Raw genomic sequence first — 22,342 nt, 5'->3', positions numbered from 1 at the left:
ACTCCATGGGAACAGCTTCTATTTCCATCTTGCACATTAATAATTGAATAAAAATCAAAGAGAAAAGCATTCGAGGGAATGAATATGAGTAGTTGTTGTTCCACTTTCATAAAATCTCCGACAACCCCCCATCCTCGTTTTGTTACTTCATCTCTTTCCAACAAAATCACCATCTCAGTAGCTGAAGTTGAAAATAATTATGTTTTTCATGATTTAATTAAGGATAGAGAGAATGGAGATTTTGTTATAAAGATTACAGACAGTCTCTGGTTCAGGGATATTGTCAAACACATTGTCAATGTCTAAACTCAACAACGCTCTCACTCGTCACAACTATACGAGGAGGTCTGAAACTTGTTACCCTCTTTTTTCTTTTTTATTATTATTATTGTTGAGTTATAATTTCAAGATTATCTTGCAATTGCTGATTGATTCTAATTTTATAGTCCGTAGATAACGAAAGTGAGGGCGAGTTCTTAAAACTGAAAGCAACCAGTGAGTGGCTTCTTTGTGACAACACTGCACCAGTCAATAAGAAAGTAATGTATGAGGTTGGTTGTTCTTTATTTTTTTCAATCTTCCCGCTTCTATGTTACGGTATCATTACTCCTATTCATTTGCTTCATAAAAAGTCAAAACAGTCATCAGTATTAGCTTTTAGCCTGCTAAACCCCTTATACTTGTGGTCATGAAACAGGAATTTCAGAATGACAAACAAAGAAGGAAGAGACTGAACCTCCTCAAATACGAAACTGTATGATATGGCCTGAACTGTATCACATCTTTACTTGTATCTTTCATTTGTTATTCATTTCTAAAATTTTCTCGCCAGTTAAGATATTAAAGAAATAGTCTAGTTCTTAGTTGACTTGATTTAGTAACTAGTAAGATTGAAATTGTGATATAAAAATGATCTGTCTTGAGACAACTGTTGAATGATTTTGCAATGGCAGATGGTTTCTTTTTATTCAACTAGTGAACAGAACAAGATATGTTACTAGTAGTGTCTAGCAGTAGGTATAGTTAATCTAGCAGGCTTATTTGTTCTCCTGGAGCATAAGTTGATTAAGGTGCAGTCTGGATTGCGACTGAAGAGCTATGAGCACCCGTGGGGATACATTTCTATAGAATTCCTGATATTTCACTTTTGGAGAATGTACATAACAAATTATTCTTGTTAATAATGTATATAGATTTAGTGTGACTAGCTCTTTTGCATCCTGCAGTTCGTATTCTTCTCCCACTCAGCTAACAATATTCATAATTGTGTCCCCTGAATTTTAAGTTCAGTTCCCCCATAAAGTATAACATTTATTTATTTTATGCGTAGAAAATATCCGTGAAAGAAAAATATAAGTTGTTATATTATAGTGTTAAGGGAGTTCTTATTTCTTAGGCAAAATAATATGTATCGCTTTTACTTCATAAGTTCAGTGTACAAGTGAAGGTATGACGTAGCAATGTAGCTTAAGAAGTCTATGTACTGATTTATTAGCAACACTAATGATGATGTGTTGAACAGGTGTTTTCAAATGATGTACTGATGGGAGAACATTATGCCAGTAGTACTGTACGTTTCTGTAGTAGTGTCTGTAACCTTAAATGTTGAAATATGGACATTATTTTAAGGGTTTTTGAAACTATTTTTAGGTAATCAGCTAGCTACAAAGCAGCTGAACTATTTACGAAAAAAGAAGCATAATTATGGATTACTTTACAAATCTATGTGCCCTGGTTTACAAATTGCCTTCTGTATATGTTTGTGGCCTCCTTTTATTTGGAAATTTTGAGAACCTAGCATGTAGTTTGTCAATCTTATTTTAAGTGAATTTTATGTGTACTTCGACTTTCTCTACAGATTGTCGGGATAGATGATTTGAAAAAGGAGGTTGACAAAAGAGGAAAAGATGAAGCTGTTACAAGCAGGACCTCCCAATCTTCACCAAGAGAAACTGCGAGTAAAGGTGGTATCTTTACAAAGCAGGACATTGACAGTCTCTTCATGGAAGTGAGCCAGGTGACACTATGGGCATTTGTTTATTTTCTATTACGTCTTAGTTTGATTTCACTTTATATTAAGAGATCCAGTTCTTTGTTTTTCTTATAATGCAAGAAGGAAAAGAATATTAACTTAAGAGTGGTTGTCGATTTATTTTGAAGATTGTTTTCTCCAGATTGGGAGATTGCCTATTACATGCTGTAATGATATTGCAAGGACAACATAGCTCTTGCGGAAAACGTGAAGAGAACCTAAAAAGGCCAAGTGAGCTCTGAGTAGCCACATCAAATCCTTGTAGACTCTATATTTTCTTTAATTTTTAGTAGAAATCTTAGACTCATGAAGGCAGTGATATCAATATGCTTTTAGCTTTTGTATAACTATGTTGTTGTGATTTTCGATCATGGATTAACTTTAGAACTTTTGTTTAGATTTGCAAAGCTAATTTCATTTGATTACTTGTTATATTTTGTGTAAGACAACGCTTTTAAGAACCAAGCTTCATTAAAATATCATGTCTTTAATACTAAAACAATGCTTTCGAACACAAAACTTTGGTGCAAAATTACTCTCACAACACTAGTAAACCATTGTCTATATAATATTAAGATATTGTATCAAAGGTATTCATGCAATACGTTTGGACAAATAAACAGTTGTATGTATCTGATCATGCCATACATTAAAATCCAAAACTGTTGTGTGTAGAAATTTATTACAAGAGTTCTACGAGCTCAATTTCATTTTTGTTGTCTATCTGAATACACAACAATGTTTATACAACAATAAGTGTTGTAGGATTGGCTTTAATGTTATACCTTACACAACGGTTTTCTGAGTTTCTGAGAACCCTTGAGTAATGTCGCTTGTTACGACGAAAACAAGCAAAAAACGTTGTCTTTTCTGGATGTAATACAACGGGCTTAATCCATAATCATTGTCTGTATAATCTCAGACAATGTTTTTTTAGCCGTTGTCTGATCTAACTAACAGACGGCGGCTCAATAGTCAACGGGAAAATAGGGTATCAGACAACGGACATAAACCGTTGTTGAAGCTTGTTTCCTTGTAGTGGATATTTATGTATTATGTCTCAGTTCATGTCTCTTTACTTTTCATCTTTTGTTACTATTTGCTAGATGTTTAAGAAATTTTAAAACCCGATTCAATCCAGAAAAAAAATGAAAAGTCTGATTTAAACATAGTCTCACTCGGTTTGATACGGACACGGGCCTTAAACGAGTCTCTTTTTTATTCTAAATTTGGATCAATCCAAAATTCAAAAAATTCAGATAAAATCCTAGACTTAAAAAGTCTAAATAAAAGTTCTATTCGATCCTTAGAAGCCCAGATTTTTTAAAACGGCTGAAAATATGATTTTCTTTCTATATAAATTCTAGAAATGTACAAAAATTTTAATAAATTTTTAAAAAGCATATTAAATTATACTATTAGAATCAAGACAAGTTATAATTCATTGGTTTTTGATTTAATACAATAAATAACATTTATGAAGATTAATAACTGAGAAGTCTAAATGTAATATAAAGGAATATTATTTATTTCGGTATCTAAATTATTCTAATTCAAGATATTATTTGTTTCTTTTTGTAAACAAGCCACGGTTTAAAGCACGGACACGAACTAATATTGATATATAAATAAATGGGTTAAACATAAACCGGATGACTAATTGCATCCAAATATCTCATTCATTGCAAATTTGACTCAAACGGTCATTAATTAACTTAATTTGAACATTTCGATACAGTCAAAAATTAAAATTATACAAAATTGAAAAATGGTAACATAGGATGGTAGAGCTCGTTTTGGAATTCAATACGATTACTAAAATTTTCTATTTGGCTCACAGAATAATGATGATATCTGACATTGATTGTCCGAACTTGTGTTATTTTCAAAACTTAGAAGATTAAAAACGAGATTTAATCATGATTTTGTGAGTCAAAAAACAAGTTTTAATAATTATATTGAAGTCCAGAATGACCCCTACCATCATGTGTTAAGATTTTTGGATTTTGACTAGTTTTAGTTTTCGACTTTAACGGAATGACCAAATTAAGTTAATTGATGATCATTTTGAGTCAAAATTGCAATGAGTAATTTACTTGAATTTTTTGGACGCAGTTAGTCACCTACCTACATGATATTTAACCCACAAATGAATAAATAAATATTTTGATTAAAAGTATGGTTCTTGCCGGCTGGCATGCAAACCTAAAATGGGCCTCTTATTCTCGAGGAAACTTGACCCGATTTTTTAAAAAAAATCGACTTTATTTGTTTTATAAACTATGAATTTTTTGAAGAGCGAATTAAACCCAATCTACTAGATCTTTGGAAAATATTATTTTCAGAGCAAAATTTTTATTTTCAGAGCAAAAAAAGACTGAAATGACAAAATTGCCCCTCCTGCATTGACAATAAAAGCCCTGAAAAATATGAATATAAGGATAATTTGGTCTTTTTGCACATAAAAAAAGAGCTCTGAAAATAACATTTTCCTAAATCTTTTTTGCATGTTTGCTTGTCCATGCCGCATAACTAAATACTGGTCAATATCAAATACAATTAAATAATTGATCTTAGATGGGGAATGAAACTATTTTATCTCAAATAATGTGTTTTATAGGCCGGGGTTAAAATATGATTAAAGATTAAAAAAAACCGTTAGTTGGTAAAATGACCATAACAAACTAAAATTAAATTAATAGATTAATTAAGTGTAGTGAACTATTTTTGCAAATTAGTTATTTGCTGTTATTTTTGAACGAAAATTGGAGAGTAAAAATGTAATTACCTCTTAAAATATATTTAACAAAAAGCAAATCTATTATTAAAAAATATTAAAATTAAACAATCCATATTTTTAATTTTGAAGAAGAATGTTAATTAATATTAGTATCAATCATTCCGTAAACTGAAACTAAGTCTTAGATTAATTCAAGACATTTTTTAGTAATTCTTTTTTGAAAAAAATATATACTTTCTTTAACTAAATTAATATTAAAAATTTAAATAACTCTAAAAGATAATGCATAATATGTTTTAGAAACCACTTAAGCTATGTTTGGTTTAATAATATTGGGTATGAGATATGGGTTGAAATAGATAAAAATAGATTAAATCACGGGGATATGCCCGGTTATATTTTAATTCTTCTATAAAAATATAATTTGAAATAGTTTAATTTCAATATGTGTTATATTTATATCATGTTATGATACTGAGATATAAAATAAAATAAAAATATAAACACCTAAAAAGAGTATGACAAATTATAAGATTTTTTAATTAATTATATAAGTATATAATAAATTGATGAATATTTAAATTAGTGAAAAAGAGAATTAGTGGAGACTTTAAAAATGAGAAGGGAGAAATGAGAAATGAGAATGAGGAAAAGAGAGAATAAATGGAGGTTATAAATGAAAGATAGACATTCAAAATATAATTAATTAGGGAAAAATGTTAATGGAAGATGAGACACACGTAGGATTTGATGATTTCAGCTATTTAATGAGAATTTGACATATAAGCAACGATGACATCAGCTGTACTATCTTTTAGTATAATGTAGACTCGTTTCATATCATGTGTTTTGTTGAAATTTTTTTATTTTAAAATCCATTTTTCAAATTCATGAGATATAGGGTTTTGAAAACCATCATATGAGCTATCAAACCCTTGATATCATTTATCACAAGGGCTGAGACTTATTACACGTATTTTATTATATTTTTCATTTTTTTTCTCTCGCTCTGCTAATGTCGACTGCGATACACTATTCAAACACGCCGACAAGCACTACATGAATTTCATGATTCCAACAGAGCCATATTTTATCATTTGCCTCTTGGTTTGCCAATGAAAAGTTAAAACTAATTCTGTTGGGGAAGATCTTTCAGAACTAAAGCTTTCACTCTTTATTAGAGCCAGGTGCTCTTATTTTACGACGGGAGGGACGATTGCTTTCATTACTGACCAGAAAGACACCAAATTCTCCTTTAGGTGCTTCAACATCATCTCTTTCGGTTCTTCGGCCATCCAGAGGTGTATATTCCCATTCTGCCTGGATCGAGTATCAGAAGTCATATCGTTTCTACTTTTTCGAGAAAACCGGTCTTCGGGTAATGTCAAATGCACTGTGTTAACAAGTAGGGTTCATAGCTCTTGGTTGGATGATTGACACGAAGGGAGAATAAGCTATCGACCAGTGTCTTCTAGAAAGAGTCTAAATAACATCGCCAAAAAAAAGTCAATCAACGAAACCGGTAAGAAATAGAATTGACAAAATTCACCAGTGAAAAAATAAAAATATTGTAGGAAATATAAAGGAGAAAGAGCAATGAATCCCCTTTGATTTCTCTATTTATAGAGTAAGCGCGCAGTCAGTGTAGCATCTATTGTTCCCGTTCCTGTTGCTGGAGTGTTACAGGACGTTGACATTGGCCAATGAGGAGATTCGGCGGCAAAGAGCTGCTCGAAAAGGGTCATGGTTGGCCCAGTACATCCTCTTGTGCCTCGCCCCTCTCTCTAAAGGGTCTTGGTGCCGAAGAAGGTCAGTTGTTGAATCTCGTGCAAGTTAGGTTGTGGTTGTATTGGCTGCAAGCGGAACGTAGGCGCTTTAGGTGTGTATTGACCATGCTGCTTTAACCAGTCCCGCAAGTCAGGAAAACTCTGGCTTAGCCAATTCACTCCAAAACTATAGAAAGTTGGACATTCGATCACAAAATCCATTGACAGCTGCCCAATACGTGTTTATCAACCACCCGTGCATGCGGGGGCGCCGGTTATGAGAACAGTCATAGCAGATTCTATATAAGAGTACCTTCTGTCCCATTTGGCTCAATATCAATAGCCGGAGATTAAATAGCGAGGGTTACGTATACGGTAAACATGAGCAAGAAAGGGGCTGCCATTAATTAGCTGCAAGGGATGAGAGAGGCCTTTTCCGGGTAAGGGATGAATGAGGCCTTACGAGGGCTCTTTCCCACTTAATTGATTAGATTCATTCCTTGAGCACACCAACTTCCTGAAAAAATGCCTACGGTTAAAAACCACCGACATGTCAAGATCCAAATTCGAATTGGTTACTGGTCCTGGTCAGAGGCCACTGTGTTCCCGGCGGTCCAACAAAGAGGCTTGCTAATCGAGCAGGTGTGCTGCCGAAGGCGAAGCACAATGGTTACGGCTAATACAGCTAATCTAGATAGCAGTTTCGGGTAGCAGGCAGTTTTTAAATCTTGGGGAACGGAAAGCGTTGCCACCACTTTCTAGCACTGAGGGCTCCTTCTGTAGAACTTAAGCAGTTACCCGCACACCTTCAATATGCCTTCCTGGGACCATAAAAGACTTACCCGGTAATAGTATCGTCAGCTTTCACTCACTTAATCTAAGACAGCGCTGATAGCTTGTAATTAACAGCCCCTTATGATACAGCAGCCTTTGAACTGTATTTAAGTAGTTATAGTTAAAGTTTGGAATCCTTGCAACTATGATAGAAAGCCGTTTGCTTGTTGCCAAACCCTTCGCCTTTTTTATCAAAGTAGGTCGCGAATGTTCTATTTTAGTCGGTCAGGGGAAACTACCGCTTCTACGACAGTTCCGCCTCCTCGTCTTGCTTCCGGCAAAGCTTCTACTTTGCTTGCTTCTCCCTGGCTATGTCTCACTACAAGGATAGTACAGGCGCCTTTCTTTTTAACTATAGTGTGCTTCTTTTTTTTCAGGTTAAATTTTGATATTGATGAATAAAAAATGTGAATGCATATTTTAGTTTCTTAGATCCTATGTTAAAATATTTATAATCACATATTTTAATAAGAAAAATAAGCAAAAACACTAACTTTTTTAAAAAAAAAATTGTGATTTTATTATCTTTTAAAACTTTTTGCAAAAATAGGGAATCAATTAAAATCAAGCAGACACGCAATTAGTTGAATTGTGTTTTTTATATTGCATTTGAGATTACATGAGGTTGCATAAATTCGTCTAAAGTTGCATCTAGTTACATCAAGTTGCATAAAACCGTATATTCGCAAAAAAAATTGAAAATAGTATTTTTGCAAATAAAAAAGTAATTTTGCAAATTTTTGTAAAAATATTTTTAGCCTAAGGTATTTTTCAAAAAAACTCTAGTAATATTTATGATTAAATTAAGTGATAGTGTATAATTTTAGTTTTTAATATTAAAATAATTAATTAACAAAAATATAATAAAGTGTCTTTTGATTCTTGATTCCAAATAACTTATCAACCAAACACCACTTAAGGGTATCATTCTCATCCTATTTTTGAACCAAACTGGTGATATCCGGTATCAAGATCCAAACTCATACCAGCTTATACCGATTTTTGATTCCAACCTGATACCACCTAGTTGGCCAAACGATCCCTTAGGGGTTGTTTGGTTCACAAGACAGTATGAATTTGGAATAAGAAATTGGGTTAAAATGGTATGTGGTTGAGCAATCATTCATGATATTATGTGTTTGGTTCGGTGCTGAAATGAATCTGTTTAATTTAAATATTTTTAATTCATTGATTTAATCAAACTTTTATATAGTACATATGTCGAATTTAAGTTAATATACAACTTACAAACTAAAAAATTAAATAAATAAAAGTGATTAAAAATTTAAAATTTTCATTAATTTATAATTTTTTAAACAAGTAAAATATTACTAATTAGTATTAAATAAAAATAAGCATTACTTATTTAAGATTAAACAACATGATATTTAAGATATGTGTTTTAAATTTGCATTTAACTTTATAAATAAAAATAAAATAATGAAATTTAATTTCATACCTCGTACATCTCAAACTCACCTTGAGGTATCAAATCTGGATTCCAAATATGTTTAAGAAATTGATATCAAAATTTAAAAACAGTCAACCAAGCAACAAGTATGGGTTATCAAATCTGGATTCCAAATATGTTTAAGAAATTGATATCAAATTTTAAAAACAGTCAACCAAGCAACAAGTATGGGTTTGAAAGAACAAACTCATACATAATACTAGAATAAGTTGAACCAAATGACCCTTAAGATGTTACATTTCAAAAAGAAATCATTCAATAATTTTTTAAGTTAAAAAGTTTGTACTTAAAATCTAAAGGTTCTCTATTAGATATGGAACATATTCATGATATAATTACATTAATAACTTCTTTTAAAGTCAAAACTTTTTAGTAAATTTAAAGGTTATCTCTTACAGAGAGTACAAGATATTCATTATATCTAATTAATTAGGATCTTGTCTTTTTAAAAAATTTATTAGGGTCGAAGATGGTTAAATTTAAATCTCTCAACAAATAAATGTCTTGTACACTGCAGGACAAAAACATACAGTTCATCAGCGAGTAGCTCTCATTTTCTGGCCTTTGCATTCGCCTGATCAACATAAATTTTCTAGATATCTCGACCAAATAAATCTCGTATACATAAAATTCCTGAATTCAGACAACGTGCAAGAATGGTGACACCGGCTAAACAATCCCTGGATGGAGAAGGAAGCAGCGCTCTTCGATTTTCGACTAATGTTCAGGTGAATTCTTCAATGTAACTACTATTTTTTTGTAAAAATAAGAAGTCACTATAATGTAGAAATGTTTCTGTGATGTATACCAACAGTAAAATATTTTGAAATGATTTAAATAGCGCCTAAACTAAAGGAATGTTGTGGCACAGGAGGAACTGGGACAAAACAACTCAGGAGGAGGGCAAGATGACTGGGATCAAGGTGTTGTGTCAGCGGCGGCTGCAGAGAAAGCTCTGGGAAAGAGGAAGCTCGAAGACATTATCGACGAGCAGATAACTGATGAGCAGCAGCAAGCGTAAGCTTTTTGTTTGTTTCCACAACAAATTATTGTTTTTTTCTTTGTTTTTAACTCAAATTACTTTGTTGGAGCGTACAGTGCACACATTGAGGCGAATCAAGGAGAGGAAATTGCAAGATCAGAGTTGCAGGATTCTCGTCAACACGTAGCAAAACTAACCTCTTTTGTGTTCGTAATTTATTAATGTCTCTGTTAAGTAATCAATCGCTCTAAAACCTTAAGATTGTAGAGAAAAACCCGAATATGATCTTATACTCTTTAACACTCCAATTAATTATACGATACTTTTCGCTACGATCGATAATAACAAATAAAACCAATACCAATAACAAATATTTAAATAGAACAAATGGGGTGAAAGGACTCGAACATAAGACCCTCCCTAGACCGCGCTCTTATACCATGTTAAGTAAACTAAACAGATTCACATAATTGACTAACCGAAACAAGATTTAACTTGAGATCCTGTATATAATAAACATCAAAAAAAATACACCGTTGGAGTAACTACGGAACCAACACCTTGTAAGGCGTAGGAGTATCGTTGATTCCCTCTTAATTAGTTACATATTGTTTACATTCAATATGGTTCTTTTTCTTTGCTTGACTTTCTTCTTTTTGTTCGTGACATTTGTAATTTGAAAAAAAAAAAGAGATGTATGCTACAGCCTGAAAAGCACGAGGCACAGATTGATAAGGCTCCAACAAGTTACAATATGGTAAGTCCTCTCTGATCTGCTAATCTTGAAAATGAAAGTACTAGTGGCACTAATTCAGGAGACAGTCATAACTTACTCAATGCAATGACGGCCAACAAATTTCAGGAAGCAATAGTTGAGCTTGTACGGTTGGCGACAGAAGAGCTGAGAGTGATGGCTGTGGTCACTGAACCGCTGTGGAGGCATTGCGGTGCTGATGATGGAAGCAGAATTCTTGATAAAGTGGCATATAGTAGAATGTTTCCAAATCTGGTTGGCCCCAGACAAGTAGGCTTCACATCTGAAGTTTCTCGTGAAACTGCCAGGATTGAATTGAGTCCCAAGAACCTCGTCAGTTATTTTATGGACGTGGTCAGTATTATTTAAATTCTTTTGTATTTGTTTTGCATTGTCAATCTAGAACTGATGAATTTGCTTTCTAACTTGTCATCTTTTTTGTTAACTAGAGTAACTGGTATGTGATGTTTTATGAAATTGTCCCAAAGGCTAGGACAGTTGATGTCCTGATGAATCCAGAAGGAGCAACAGACTATGATGGAACCCTACAAGTGGTAATTAGATTTTTTTATTTATAAATCTTCCCCTTAAGTCTAGTTAACAAAAACATTATATTCAGTACATGTTAATAGTTTTTGAAATATAATTAATCTATCATGTATGCTTGCATGCAAATCTAATTCAGATGGCTGCTACATATCAACTCTCTACACCACTTGTCCCAAACCGTGAGACCTATTTTGCTAGATATTGTAAGCGATATTCTGAGAATGACTGGATAGTGGTTGACGTTTCATTAGACGGTGTACACCCAGTCCCAGTAACCGGGTGCAAGAAAAGGCCATCAGGTTGCCTTATTCATGAATTACCTGATGGATTCTCACAGGTGAACTAAATGCATACAATGTTGATCATATATATTATGTATTTCATTGTATGAGCTTGATTGATATTTCTTGGATTACCTAATTATGGTTTACTCATGTAATGTTTTTCAAGATTACATGGGTTGAGCATGTAGATGCGGACTGCAGGGCTATCAGAGCTATGTATCAACCTCTGCTAGATTCTAGTATAGGATTTGGAGCCAAACGATGGATCTCTACCCTAGAAAGAAGGTGTCGACAGATGGGAAATGACATCTCGCTAAAGGCCCCTCTTGGGGAATACAATCAACTAGGTACGTAAATGAAACTTGCATTAGTGGAATTTCACTTAAAAATTCCTGCTGCTCCATGATAAAATTGAATCTCCTATATGCATTTATGTTTTTCACACAGTGATGTCAAGTGATGAAAGAGCTCAGACAGTTCTATTGAAGCTTGCTGCAAAAATGGTGTTAAACTTCAACTCAGGAATTAGTGGTTTAACCGGGAACTGGAAAGAACTATCGGGACATTCTACTGACGACAATATTAGGGTCATGACAAGAATGAATATGAGAGATCATAGCCTACCTAGGGGTACTCTGATATCTGCTGCTTCATCAATTTGGCTTCCAGTGCCACCGAAGTCTGTGTTTGATTTTCTCCGCAATCACAACTCAGGAAGCGAGGTATCTTTACCTGAAATTAAATGCATTACCACTTTTAACTGCAATTAGAAAGAACTTTTCATTATTCGGTCTTCTTAAATTATCATCTATAGGTAAATTATGTTATCTTCATTAGGTTCAAGGCATTATATCAGTGCACATATAGAGACTTCAGACGAATTTATGATTGTAACTAGACTTCATTATCTAAACTGTCTATATAAGTACAACAACTTTCCTTACATTGTTATGCCAAATTGAAGCAAATTTACATGCATCTATATAGTTAGATTCCAAATTAGCTGTTATTCCATGTTGTACGCTGACAACTAATCATTAGACCTTAATATTCCACGTACAGCCGCTGATTCCATACCCCGGTAGGGAATGGGAGGTCCTCTCCGGTGAAACTGCTGTTGAACAAGTGTGTCACATTACCAAAGGCCATGAAGCTAGCTATTCTGTTTCAATACACAAGGTTCTGGTAAGTGCATATGTAGAAAGTTTTCATTTCATTATCAGTAGAAGTAAAAAGGAAATAATGATTTTCTTATTTATAACGATCACAAATTCGTTGTAGGCTGAGAACTCAAGCCAAGAGAACATACTATTACTGCAAGAGAGTTGCAGTGATCCAGTGGCTTCATACATTGTCTTTTCCCGCCTAAGAACTGAGGATATGCATCTGATACTGAATGGAATAAGTTCCCAATATCGACCCCTTCTTCCATCGGGATTTGCAGTGCATCCTGATGGACCTGCTACTGGAACAGAAGGATCCGGAGGATCGTTATTGACCGTTTCGTTTCAGCTATTGGTCGATGATTCTCCGACATTCGTACCGCCCGCTGAAATGCATTCCCAAGCAGCAGACCTCATCAACCTCACGACGGAGAGGATTAAAGTAGCAGTGGAGGAATTCTTATCTCAGGCAGCACTGCTTGCTTCCATGAATGAGGCCTAATAGAAATGAGGTTGCTATTTCATCATTTGTGTAATCATTAAACATGACAAGTTATTGACAAAGTGCCTTGCTGGATCAAACTAGGTGAAGTGCCACCTTCCTACTGGTCTCGTGATGGTTTAACCATGATTTCTCAGCTCATTGGAAAGCCTATTAAGTTTGATGAAATTACTGCACGTTTTGAATCTTTGAAATTTGCTCGAGTCCAATTTGAACTTGAATATTCTGCACCTAGACCTTCATGTGTATGGGTACCTATTATTGTTGGATTATATATTAATCTAAACATATTATTTTATTAATTGTATTTTGCATTAGAATAAGTCAGCTACACCTGTACGTAGTTGCATAAGAATAGGTCTCTGGTAGTTGAGTTTGGGTAGGAGAGTCGTGTGGCACTAACGGGAGTATGCTCCTGGTTTTTAGCTGTGACACTTAGCTTGATAGTTTAAATATCACTGTGTAATTTCTTTTCAAATTAAGAGAGTAATCCACCAGCCTTTGAGTTGAGTATCCAAGTTAGCTAATTACTTGTGTCATTTGCATATTCATTTTATCTAATATCTGGTATCAGAGCTTCAGTAAGTAACCCTGGTGAATGCCCAAGTATATGCCAAAATTAGTAACCATGGAACCCAGCAAAACAAAAGAAAACACAGTTGGCCTAACCTACCCAATGCTCACAAAAACCAATTACACAACATGGGCACTAAAGATGAGAGTTTTCATGCAAGCGCATGGCGTGTGGGGAGCAATCGAGCAGAAGGATCCAAATGCAGCAGTAGAGGAGAGAATAGACAAGATCGCAATTGCAGCAATTTATCAAGCAATTCCCGAGGAGACATTGTTATCTGTTGCAGAGAAGAAAACGGCGAGAGAAGCTTGGGATGCCATAAAAACCATGTGCTTAGGAGCTGATAAGGTGAAGAAGGCAAAAGCTCAAACTCTTAAAGTTGAGTTTGAGTCAATGACCATGAAGGAGACAGAGCAACTTGATGACTTTTGTGCGAGATTAAATGGTGTGGTGACGAACATTCGAGCACTAGGCGAAGTAATTGAAGAAACATACGTGGTCAAGAAATTACTGAGAGCAGTACCAACAAAGTTCCTGCAAATTGTTTCAGCAATTGAACAGTTTGGAAATCTGGATACTATGTCTGTGGAAGAAATCGTGGGCTCACTCAAGGCTCACGAGGAGAGGTTAAAGGGACAGACAGAGACCAATGGAGGGCAACAACTGTTACTTACTGAAGAGGAGTGGGCAAAGCGAGAAGCCAGTGAAGGACAGTTGCTGTTGTCACGAGAGGAATGGCTGAAAAAGGCAAACAAAGGAGTGGCTCGAACCAGTAATGAGAATCGTGGTAGAGATTATGGACGTGGACCACGTGACAGAAACAAATTGAGGTGTTACAACTGTCATGCCTTCGGACACTATGCAGTAGAGTGCAGAAAACCAAAGAGAAATAGAGAACAAAATTCTGAGGTGAACCTGACCCAGACAACAGATGATGAGCCTGCACTTCTTGTACTGGAGTGTGGAAGCGAAGAAAAGGGTACGGTTCTGTTGAATGAAAGTGGAGTGAACCCAAAGATGGAGTCGAATATTGGCAGTCAAACTGGAGAATCAAATGTTTGGTACTTAGATAACGGGGCGAGTAATCATATGTCCGGGCAACGATCGAAGTTTCGAGACTTGGACGAAGGAATAACTGGCATGGTGCGGTTCGGGGACGGATCCACAGTTGATATAAAAGGAAAAGGGACAGTGCACTTCACTTGCAAGAATGGAGAGGAACGAGCCCTGCAAGAGGTATACTTTATCCCTACACTTTGTAATAACATAATTAGTTTGGGCCAATTATCTGAGAGTGGTAACAAAGTAATTTTAAGCGGTGAATATTTGTGGATATATGATGAGAATGGAAAGTTATTTATAAAAGTAAAGAAGTCTCATAATCGTTTGTATAAACTGGTTATCGAGGAAAACAGAAATGCTTGCTTGTTGTCAAAAACAGAAGAAAAATCATGGCTCTGGCATCTACGCCTAGGCCATGTAAACTTTCAGGCAATGGGTCTTATGTCTAGAAGTGGAATGGTACATGGCTTTCCAAACATTGTTTACCCAAAGGAAAGCTGTCATGGATGTTTATTGTCAAAACAAGCCCGACGCCCATTCCCATCTAAAACTGGGTTCATTGCTACAAAGCGTTTGGAACTGATTTACGGAGGTATTTGTGGCCCAATATTGCCATCAACTCCAGCTGGGAATAGATACTTCTTGCTACTGGTTGATGACTTCAGCCGCGCCATGTGGGTGTTTATGATAAAGACAAAAGATGAGGCTTTGAGTATGTTCAAAAAATTCAAAGCATTGGTCGAAAATGAGTCAAAGGAGGTGATACAGGTGCTGAGAACGGACAGAGGGGGTGAATTTTGCTCTAAAGAATTCTCAGCGTTCTGTGAAAATGTTGGAATAACCAGGCACTTCACGGCTCCCTATTCCCCACAGCAGAACGGAGTCGTGGAGAGACGCAATAGAACCGTGGTGGCAATGGCCAGGAGCTTATTAAAAGAACGAGATATGCCTTCATGGATGTGGGGTGAAGCAGTCAGACATGCTGTGTTTCTGCTAAACAGGTTGCCAACGAGAGCTTTAACAGAATTAACTCCATACGAAGCATGGTCGAAGAAGAAACCACAGATCGAGTACTTGAAGGTGTTCGGGTGCATTGCTCATATGAAAGTGCCAAGTGTGCACGTAAAAAAATTAGACGACAGAAGTAAAATGGTTGTTCATTTGGGAAGAGAACCCGGGACAAAAGCATACAGATTGTTCGATCCAAACACAAAGGCCATACATGTTAGTAGGGACGTTATCCTCGAAGAGGCAAAAGGTTGGCAGTGGAAGGGAAAGGAAAAAGAAAGCCAGCAACAAGGAAGCATGTTTACAGTGACTGGGTATCAAGCCGAAACAGGTTCAGGAGATGGGGGGAATGAAGTTGCAGATCTCAGTGAAAATCATGAAACAGGGAGCACAGAAAGTGGTTTGCCGAGTACACCAGTTTCGCAGAATGAAGTTGCAGATCTCAGTGAAAGTCATGAAACAGGGAGCACAGAAAGTGGTTTGCCAAGCAGATCAGTCTCGATTGAATCAGGCTCACAAACTCTACAGACAATGTCCAGTGAAAGCAGCGAGCCAACAAAATTCAGGAGACTCAATGAAATATACAACTGCACGGAAGAAGTGGAGCTTGCTGATGAACTGTTACTGCTGGAAATGGATGAACCAGTGAAGTATAGTCAAGCGGTAAAAGAAAAGGTTTGGCGAGGTGCTATGAAGGCTGAACTTGATGCCATCGAGAAAAATGGAACGTGGAAGCTGACAGAATTACCACCAGGAAAAAGGGCCATAGACTTAAAATGGGTCTTCAAACTTAAAAGGGATACCAACGGAGACATTGTAAAACACAAGGCCCGCTTAGTCGCAAAAGGTTATGTGCAGAAGTGTGGCATCGACTATGAGGAGGTCTTTGCTCCGGTTACTAGATTAGAGACAGTGCGTTTGTTGATAGCACTTGCTGCAAGGAATGCATGGGAAATTCACCATCTTGACGTGAAAACAGCGTTTTTAAACGGAGAATTGCAAGAGGAAGTCTACGTGAATCAACCGGAGGGATATGTGATAGAAGGTCATGAAAGGAAGGTTTACAGATTGTTCAAGGCGCTATATGGCTTACGACAAGCCCCACGGGCTTGGTATGCTAAATTGAATAAATGTCTTGAAAAATTAGGCTTTGTCAAGTGTCCTTTTGAGCAGGCTGTTTATACAAGGCGTGAAGGAAATGAGTCACTTATAATCGGGGTGTATGTCGACGATTTGCTCATCACCGGTTCAAGCGTAACAAGTATCACAAAATTCAAGAAACAGATGAACAATGAATTCGAGATGAGTGATCTCGGAAAATTGTCATACTATCTTGGCCTGGAAGTAGCTCAGGGAAGTGGTTTTATTGAGTTGAAGCAAATGTCTTATGCAAAGAAAATTCTTGAAAAATCTGGTATGACTGAGTGTAGTCCAGTTAGGTACCCAATGGACCCAAAGTTTCAGCTGCACAAGGATGAACAAGGCAGTCCAGTTGACTCAACAGAGTTTAAGAGAATGGTAGGAGGGCTGAGGTACTTGGTTCACACCAGACCGGACATAGCCTACGCAGTTGGAGTGGTAAGCAGGTATATGGAGAGACCCACGACGTTACATATGAGTGCTGCAAAACGAATTCTGCGTTACGTCAAAGGCACACTAGAATATGGGTTAACATATGTGAAGGGTCGTGGAAATTATCTACTGTCAGGATTCTCAGATAGTGATTTAGCAGGAAATTTAGATGATAGGAAGAGCACGGGGGGCATGGCGTTTTACTTGGATGAGTCGCTGATTACATGGGTGTCACAGAAGCAGCGGTGCGTAGCTCTATCTTCATGCGAAGCTGAGTTTATGGCTGCCACTGCAGCAGCTTGTCAGGGAATCTGGCTACAGAGAGTTCTCAGCAACATTGCAGATGCACCAGTTGGACCTGTAACAATTTATATAGATAACAGGTCAGCCATTGACCTGGCTAAGAACCCTGTTTTCCATGGTCGTACTAAGCACATAGACGTGCGTTATCACTTTATTAGAGAGTGCGTAGAGAAGGGCTCAATTGTTATCAAATACATCAGTACCAACGAGCAGAGAGCAGACGTTTTAACGAAGCCAATGTCCATTGCCAAGTTCGAAAAGATGCGCGAGTTGCTTGGAGTTAAAAACCTCAAACACGTTTAGATTAAGGGGGAATATGTTGGATTATATATTAATCTAAACATATTATTTTATTAATTGTATTTTGCATTAGAATAAGTCAGCTACACCTGTACGTAGTTGCATAAGAATAGGTCTCTGGTAGTTGAGTTTGGGTAGGAGAGTCGTGTGGCACTAACGGGAGTATGCTCCTGGTTTTTAGCTGTGACACTTAGCTTGATAGTTTAAATATCACTGTGTAATTTCTTTTCAAATTAAGAGAGTAATCCACCAGCCTTTGAGTTGAGTATCCAAGTTAGCTAATTACTTGTGTCATTTGCATATTCATTTTATCTAATAATTATTATCAAAAAAGGTGTAGAGGAGAGACTTTGAGTAAGTATTGAATATTCCCAGTTGTCGCATTCTTGTAGTATATGCAAAGCTTTTGGCCACTCGTTGACAAGATGCAATGATAACCCTGACAGAGAAGTTCCGCAACCAAAAAGGCCAAGACACCAACTGCAAAATACAAATGAAAAGAAGGGTGATAAGGGAGACAAGGAGAGAGGTACTGATCAGGGAACAAGTCAAGAGACAGAAGCTATGGAGAAAGAGCAGTGTGAAAATTATCTTCTAAACAGAGAAATGATATCATTTGTGGTGGGTAAATTTATGGGTTGTGATGTCGTTATGGATGAGGATCAAATTGTTAAAGAGGCAACAAATGATGATCAAAAGGAAGATGCTGGTTTAGCAGACTCAAATATGGTTACTACTAATGTTTTGATGGGCTGTTTGACTGAGAAAATGATAGTAGAGAAAACATCTTTGGTGTATACTAATGTGGAGATTTACCCACCTGATACAGCAAGATAACAAGGTAACCCAGTCAACTGCTTTGGTTGTGATTCATGAGCCACTTTGCACTGAAAATGTGTTTGAGACTCGAAGCAGTTTAGAAGATGGTGAATTTGTACTTATTTCCGGTGTTATCTAACTAAAAAAATTCAAAACAATACACAATATAACAAATATGAGTAATAAAAATATAGTGTATATATAAATATAAATATATACTCAATCAATATTTTTTTTAAAAAAATTATTATTTAGTTGATAAAAGATAATTAATATTAAAATAAGAATCTGATATTGCAAGGGGTTGCGAAGTTATCAATTTAGATTAATTTATACATTGTAATATTGGATATTTATGTATTATGTCTCAGTTCATGTCTCTTTACTTTTCATCTTTTTGTTACTATTTGCTAGATGTTTAAGAAATTTTAAAACCCGATTCAATCCAGAAAAAAAATGAAAAGTCTGATTGAAACATAGTCTCACTCGGTTTGATACGGACACGGGCCTTAAACGAGTCTCTTTTTTATTCTAAATTTGGATCAATCCAAAATTCAAAAAATTCAGATAAAATCCTAGACTTAAAAAGTCTAAATAAAAGTTCTATTCGATCCTTAGAAGCCCAGATTTTTTAAAACGGCTGAAAAATATGATTTTCTTTCTATATAAATTCTAGAAATGTACAAAAATTTTAATAAATTTTTAAAAAGCATATTAAATTATACTATTAGAATCAAGACAAGTTATAATTCATTGGTTTTTGATTTAATACAATAAATAACATTTATGAAGATTAATAACTGAGAAGTCTAAATGTAATATAAATGAATATTATTTATTTCGGTATCTAAATTATTCTAATTCAAGATATTATTTGTTTCTTTTTGTAAACAAGCCACGGTTTAAAGCACGGACACGAACTAATATTGATATATAAATAAATGGGTTAAACATAAACCGGATGACTAATTGCGTCCAAATATCTCATTCATTGCAAATTTGACTCAAACGGGTCATTAATTAACTTAATTTGAACATTTCGATACAGTCAAAAATTAAAATTATACAAAATTGAAAAATGGTAACATAGGATGGTAGAGCTCGTTTTGGAATTCAATACGATTACTAAAATTTTCTATTTGGCTCACAGAATAATGATGATATCTGACATTGATTGTCCGAACTTGTGTTATTTTCAAAACTTAGAAGATTAAAAACGAGATTTAATCATGATTTTGTGAGTCAAAAAACAAGTTTTAATAATTATATTGAAGTCCAGAATGACCCCTACCATCATGTGTTAAGATTTTTGGATTTTGACTAGTTTTAGTTTTCGACTTTAACGGAATGACCAAATTAAGTTAATTGATGATCATTTTGAGTCAAAATTGCAATGAGTAATTTACTTGAATTTTTTGGACGCAGTTAGTCACCTACCTACCTGATATTTAACCCACAAATGAATAAATAAATATTTTGATTAAAAGTATGGTTCTTGCCGGCTGGCATGCAAACCTAAAATGGGCCTCTTATTCTCGAGGAAACTTGACCCGATTTTTTAAAAAAAATTGACTTTATTTGTTTTATAAACTATGAATTTTTTGAAGAGCGAATTAAACCCAATCTACTAGATCTTTGGAAAATATTATTTTCAGAGCAAAATTTTTATTTTCAGAGCAAAAAAAGACTGAAATGACAAAATTGCCCCTCCTGCATTGACAATAAAAGCCCTGAAAAATATGAATATAAGGATAATTTGGTCTTTTTGCACATAAAAAAAGAGCTCTGAAAATAACATTTTCCTAAATCTTTTTTGCATGTTTGCTTGTCCATGCCGCATAACTAAATACTGGTCAATATCAAATACAATTAAATAATTGATCTTAGATGGGGAATGAAACTATTTTATCTCAAATAATGTGTTTTATAGGCCGGGGTTAAAATATGATTAAAGATTAAAAAAAACCGTTAGTTGGTAAAATGACCATAACAAACTAAAATTAAATTAATAGATTAATTAAGTGTAGTGAACTATTTTTGCAAATTAGTTATTTGCTGTTATTTTTGAACGAAAATTGGAGAGTAAAAATGTAATTACCTCTTAAAATATATTTAACAAAAAAGCAAATCTATTATTAAAAAATATTAAAATTAAACAATCCATATTTTTAATTTTGAAGAAGAATGTTAATTAATATTAGTATCAATCATTCCGTAAACTGAAACTAAGTCTTAGATTAATTCAAGACATTTTTTAGTAATTCTTTTTTGAAAAAATATATACTTTTCTTTAACTAAATTAATATTAAAAATTTAAATAACTCTAAAAGATAATGCATAATATGTTTTAGAAACCACTTAAGCTATGTTTGGTTTAATAATATTGGGTATGAGATATGGGGTTGAAATAGATAAAATAGATTAAATCACCGGGATATGCCCGGTTATATTTTAATTCTTCTATAAAAATATAATTTGAAATAGTTTAATTTCAATATGTGTTATATTTATATCATGTTATGATACTGAGATATAAAATAAAAATAAAAATATAAACACCTAAAAAGAGTATGACAAATTATAAGATTTTTTAATTAATTATATAAGTATATAATAAATTGATGAATATTTAAATTAGTGAAAAAGAGAATTAGTGGAGACTTTAAAAATGAGAAGGGAGAAATGAGAAATGAGAAATGAGGAAAAGAGAGAATAAATGGAGGTTATAAATGAAAGATAGACATTCAAAATATAATTAATTAGGGAAAAATGTTAATGGAAGATGAGACACACGTAGGATTTGATGATTTCAGCTATTTAATGAGAATTTGACATATAAGCAACGATGACATCAGCTGTACTATCTTTTAGTATAATGTAGACTCGTATCATATCATGTGTTTTGTTGAAATTTTTTTATTTTAAAATCCATTTTTCAAATTCATGAGATATAGGGTTTTGAAAACCATCATATGAGCTATCAAACCCTTGATATCATTTATCACAAGGGCTGAGACTTATTACACGTATTTTATTATATTTTTTATTTTTTTTCTCTCGCTCTGCTGATGTCGACTGCGATACACTATTCAAACACGCCGACAAGCACTACATGAATTTCATGATTCCAACAGAGCCATATTTTATCATTTGCCTCTTGGTTTGCCAATGAAAAGTTAAAACTAATTCTGTTGGGGAAGATCTTTCAGAACTAAAGCTTTCACTCTTTATTAGAGCCAGGTGCTCTTATTTTACGACGGGAGGGACGATTGCTTTCATTACTGACCAGAAAGACACCAAATTCTCCTTTAGGTGCTTCAACATCATCTCTTTCGGTTCTTCGGCCATCCAGAGGTGTATATTCCCATTCTGCCTGGATCGAGTATCAGAAGTCATATCGTTTCTACTTTTTCGAGAAAACCGGTCTTCGGGTAATGTCAAATGCACTGTGTTAACAAGTAGGGTTCATAGCTCTTGGTTGGATGATTGACACGAAGGGAGAATAAGCTATCGACCAGTGTCTTCTAGAAAGAGTCTAAATAACATCGCCAAAAAAAAGTCAATCAACGAAACCGGTAAGAAATAGAATTGACAAAATTCACCAGTGAAAAAATAAAAATATTGTAG

At 34.8% G+C, this 22,342-nt stretch overlaps 1 protein-coding gene across 1 annotated transcript; it reads left to right on the top strand.

Annotated features, from left to right (window-relative positions):
- The first annotated feature begins 10,666 nt into the window (after positions 1-10,666).
- On the top strand, positions 10,667-13,077 carry LOC141714024 (homeobox-leucine zipper protein HDG2-like). Its single transcript, XM_074517572.1, has 7 exons — positions 10,667-10,933; positions 11,029-11,133; positions 11,265-11,465; positions 11,579-11,759; positions 11,860-12,134; positions 12,475-12,597; positions 12,694-13,077. The coding sequence occupies exons 1-7, from the start codon at positions 10,667-10,669 to the stop codon at positions 13,075-13,077; spliced, it is 1,536 nt and encodes a 511-aa protein (XP_074373673.1).
- Positions 13,078-22,342: the final 9,265 nt, after the last annotated feature.

Source organism: Apium graveolens, chromosome 3 (genome assembly GCF_009905375.1).
Source record: "Apium graveolens cultivar Ventura chromosome 3, ASM990537v1, whole genome shotgun sequence".
Classification (NCBI taxonomy): domain Eukaryota; kingdom Viridiplantae; phylum Streptophyta; class Magnoliopsida; order Apiales; family Apiaceae; genus Apium; species Apium graveolens.
This window is presented reverse-complemented; position numbering and strand designations above follow the sequence as displayed.